The following is a 1220-nucleotide window of genomic DNA, read 5'->3' on the forward strand; positions in this document are numbered from 1 at the left end:
TTAGAAGCAGAAGCAGCAGGACTTGTTTCATCCCGGGTGTCAGGTCATGGTGCTGCTGAGGAGTCGAGTTTGAAGTCATCAGCAGCAAGCGTACCATCAGCAGCAGCAGCAGCAGCAGCAGCAGCAGGTGCTGCAGCAGCAGGACCAACGACAGCATTGGAAGCAGCAGCAGCAGCAGCAGCAGCAAAGGAACGTCTGATCGCCAGGCTGCGGCAGCTAAAGAATGGATTTCCCCCCCGGCTGCGCTGCCGCATATGGCTTGCGCTGCTGGAGGTGGAGGAGCTGGGGCCGCTGCAGCAGCAGCAGCTTTCTAACCTCATAGCACAGACCCCGCTAGACGAGCCCAATCAAGTAAGCGTTTGCTTCCTTGCATCTAGTTGCTGCTGCTGTTGCTGCTGCTGCTGCTGCTGTTGCTGCTGCTGTTGCTGCTGCTCGGGCTGATGCTGCTGCTAGGGCTGTCGGCCTGTGTGAGTGCTGGAGTTGCTGTTGCTGCTGTTGTTTCTGCAACTTACAAAGCTACTGATGCTGCTGTTGCTGCTGCTGCTGCTGCTGCTGCTGTTGCTGCTGCTGCTGTTGCTGCTGCAGCGGGTGATAAAGAGCGACGTAGAACGCACGCGCGCGCGGCTGGCGGTGTTTAGAGAGGCGAAGACGCGGAGGCTGATGGAGCAGATGCTGACCTACTACTGCAAGTCCCAGGCCTTGAAGTACAAGCAAGGCCTCAACGAGCTCCTCGGTAAGCATTCACTGCAGCAGCAGCAGCAGCAGCAGCAGCAGCAGCAGCAGCAGCAGCAGCAGCAGCAGATGCAACGCAGGGTAGTGCCGGGGCGAAGCTGTAGGCCGACGGCAACCCGCTGTTTTGTGTGTATTAGTTTTATGAGTGTATAATATAGCGCCGTTGTTGTTGTATCTTTAGGGTTTAGGGTTTAGGGTTTAGGGTTTAGGGTTTATTGTTTGCCTTATGTGTTTAATATATGCTTTGAAGCGTACGTTCCTGTTTTCGTTCTCGCGCAGCCTAGGGTCTAGGGTTTAGGGTTTAGGGTTTATTGTTTATTGTTTATATGTGTGTGTATGTATGCAGCCCCGTTTTTATATTTGGGTGCATGCGAGTATGGTTTTGCTAGCTGGGAGGTGTACAGCTGCTTCGTTGCTTTTGTGCGGCGGTTTCTGCCGGCTATGTTTGCTGATGATGACTTCACCGCGCTGCAGTCTTCGTTTCAACA

General features: G+C 54.2%; 1 protein-coding gene across 1 annotated transcript in view; it reads left to right on the top strand.

Moving 5' to 3' along the window:
• EMH_0090120 (TBC1 domain family member 23, related, related) overlaps positions 1-1023 on the top strand; it is a gene marked incomplete at both ends in the record, with an annotated part of 2706 nt that extends 1683 nt beyond the window's left edge. Inside the window, 3 exons of the mRNA XM_013501530.1 lie at positions 44-351; positions 586-832; positions 983-1023. Coding sequence (XP_013356984.1) covers positions 44-351; positions 586-832; positions 983-1023 — 596 coding nt within the window. The remainder of the gene's footprint in view (positions 1-43; positions 352-585; positions 833-982) is intronic.
• Between the last annotated feature and the right edge of the window lie 197 nt (positions 1024-1220).

This window comes from Eimeria mitis, genomic scaffold (assembly GCF_000499745.2).
Source record: "Eimeria mitis Houghton genomic scaffold, Emh_scaff7034, whole genome shotgun sequence".
Classification (NCBI taxonomy): Eukaryota; Apicomplexa; class Conoidasida; order Eucoccidiorida; family Eimeriidae; genus Eimeria; species Eimeria mitis.